General features: G+C 40.4%; 1 protein-coding gene across 1 annotated transcript; it reads left to right on the plus strand.

Annotated features, from left to right (window-relative positions):
* Window positions 1-403: 403 nt before the first annotated feature.
* On the plus strand, window positions 404-1369 carry LOC123362179 (olfactory receptor 51G2-like). Its single transcript, XM_045002544.1, has one exon. It carries the CDS (start codon window positions 404-406, stop codon window positions 1367-1369), a length of 966 nt encoding a protein of 321 aa, XP_044858479.1.
* Window positions 1370-2561: the final 1192 nt, after the last annotated feature.

The raw sequence follows: 2561 nt of genomic DNA on the forward strand, positions 1-2561 counted from the left end.
ACCTGAGTTCTGTCACTGATCTCATGCGTGGCCTTGCACAAGTTCCTTACCTGTTTAGTTTCCCCCTCAGTTAAATGAGGATCTGCATCCTCCTTCCTATGAGTGTCAATGGGCTTTGAATCAGACCCACTGATACCTGTGCTTTTTTGTAAAGCACTTTGAGATGTATGAATGAAAAGCTCTATGCAAGCACGGGATATTATTAGTAATGGAATTTTATAATTGATCTGGGGATCGGTGAGTACCACGAGGGTTTTCAATCAAGGTACTGACTCCAACCTGTCTGAAGAGCAGGGCAGGATGGGACATATTTTCTGTCATGGTGTCACGGATTTTTAATAATATTGCTTTTAATTGTAGGGGATGTGGTTTAATAAACTGACCAGAACCTCCCCAGTGCATCATGCCAACCTGCAACGAAACCAACATGAGCCCTGCAACATTCCTCCTGGCAGGCATCCCATGGCTGGAAGCTGATAGCCCTTGGATCTCCATCCCTTTCTGTTCCCTGTACCTCATTGCAATTTTAGGAAATGGTCTGATTCTGTTTGTGATAAAGACACAGAAGAATCTCCATCAGCCCATGTACTTGTTCCTGTCTATGTTGTCTGTCACTGACCTTGGCTTATCTGCTTCCACCTTGCCAACAATGCTCAGCGTCTTCGTGTTTAACACCAGAGAAATTGGCATTGATGTCTGTCTGACCCAACTTTTCTTTATTCACACTTTCCTACTCATGGAATCTTCTGTACTACTAGCCATGGCATTTGACCGCTTTGTTGCAATACGCCACCCGCTGAGATACGCTTCGACTTTAACCAGTGCTAGGATAGGAAATATAGGGCTGGCAATAATAATCAGGGGTGCTGGTCTGCATATCCCATCTGTCATTCTTCTCAAGTGGTTGCTCTACAGCAGGATCCAACCTCTCTCTTATTCGTATTGTTTGCATCCAGATGTGATGAAAATGGCCTGCGCAGACACTATGCCCAGCAGCTTCTATGGTCTGTTTATTGTCCTTTCGTCTCTGGGATTAGACTCAGTGCTCATTGCCTTGTCTTACATCATGATCCTTCAGACAGTACTGAGTATCACATCCTGGCAAGAGCGTCTCAAGGCTCTGAACACTTGTGTCTCCCACATCTGTGTCACCTTGCTTTTCTACACCCCGCTGATCAGTTTGTCTATGATTCACAGGTTCAAGACAAAGGCTCTTCCTCAGAGTCAAATTCTTCTCTCTTATCTCCACCTCCTCTTTCCCCCAGTGCTCAATCCCATTGTATACAGCATAAAAACCAAAGAGATTCGTAAAGGGATCATGAAGATCTTTCAAAACTATTCCACTAACAGACTCCAATGGGGGCACTGATTTGGTCTGTCTAATCTGTATATCTACGAACAATATGGCCCATGGTGTCAAGTGCCTCTGTCATGATGAACCATCAAGGATTAAGCAACCAGCAGGCCAATTGAACTAAAAGCAACCGTTAAGGACCTATTAGAAAAGTATTAAAATGGTAAACAGGGCCATTCCTTGTAGGCAGCTAGCAAAGCCATGGTAAATAGACTAGAGTTCTTGAAATAAAAGCCTGTGTTGTTAGAGAATCAGAAGTAGATACTAATTGTATTTGTCTGGGTTTACCTATATCTTATTAGAAGTTCAACAATGTGAACAAATTACCTTGTAGATGCTAAATTTCAGTTCCTGTGAACAATGTTTCATTACCTATTATCTTGATTCAGAGGTCAAACGGGATATAAACATTTAGATGAAATTTATGGTGTAATAATATCATTGCCTTTATTTCTCTTTGAAGTTTGTAATAAACTACCTGTGAACCTCTTCAGTGGTTAATTGCCTTATGCTAATCAATGCTAATAGTTATCAGTGTATACATAGGAAATAGAGATTTATTTCAAAGCAACAATGCACATTACCTATTCTTCGTCCAAGGAAGGCCTGCTGTGATCATCTGCGGACAAGAGGCTAATCAGCTGAACTTCAGCTATAAAGGGACTTTGGGGCCTGATCCTTACTATCTCAGATCTGCTTAAACGTTGTCAGGGGAAATTCAAGTGACAAGATGGAGGACTTCTGAATTAGCTCTGCAATTCTTATGGAAGAATTTGAAAAAAACTCTGCATATGGCCTGCCTATTGGGCTATGACTTTTTCCATTAATTCCAGAAGGATTTCTACAAATAGACAGCATCATCATCTCTGCTTTGAAACTGACCTATAAACTGGATTCATATATGTATGTATATTGATCTTTTAACACAATAACTCTCTTCCTTTTCTTTTTAAATAAATCTTACATTAGTTAATAAGAATTGGCTGTAAATGTGTATTTGAGCTGGTGTGTAATGTGTTCGATCTTTTGAGAGTGGTAGAACTTTACAGATGGTGAATAAGATTTTAAATAACCCTCACTAGATGGACTTGGCTGTCTTGGTGGAAACCAAAGGCTAGATTGATTGAAGAGAACTGTATTTTGACTTCTTGGTATCCAGTACGGTATTATAGAAGCTGTTTGGTTACTGTTTTAGTGAATCATTTAT

Source organism: Mauremys mutica, chromosome 1, assembly GCF_020497125.1.
Source record: "Mauremys mutica isolate MM-2020 ecotype Southern chromosome 1, ASM2049712v1, whole genome shotgun sequence".
In the NCBI taxonomy this organism is placed as follows: domain Eukaryota; kingdom Metazoa; phylum Chordata; order Testudines; family Geoemydidae; genus Mauremys; species Mauremys mutica.

Bases quoted from the DNA above. Each gene is read 5' to 3' on its own strand.
- LOC123362179 (XM_045002544.1), top strand. From the start codon at position 404: ATGCCAACCTGCAACGAAACCAACATGAGCCCTGCAACATTCCTCCTG.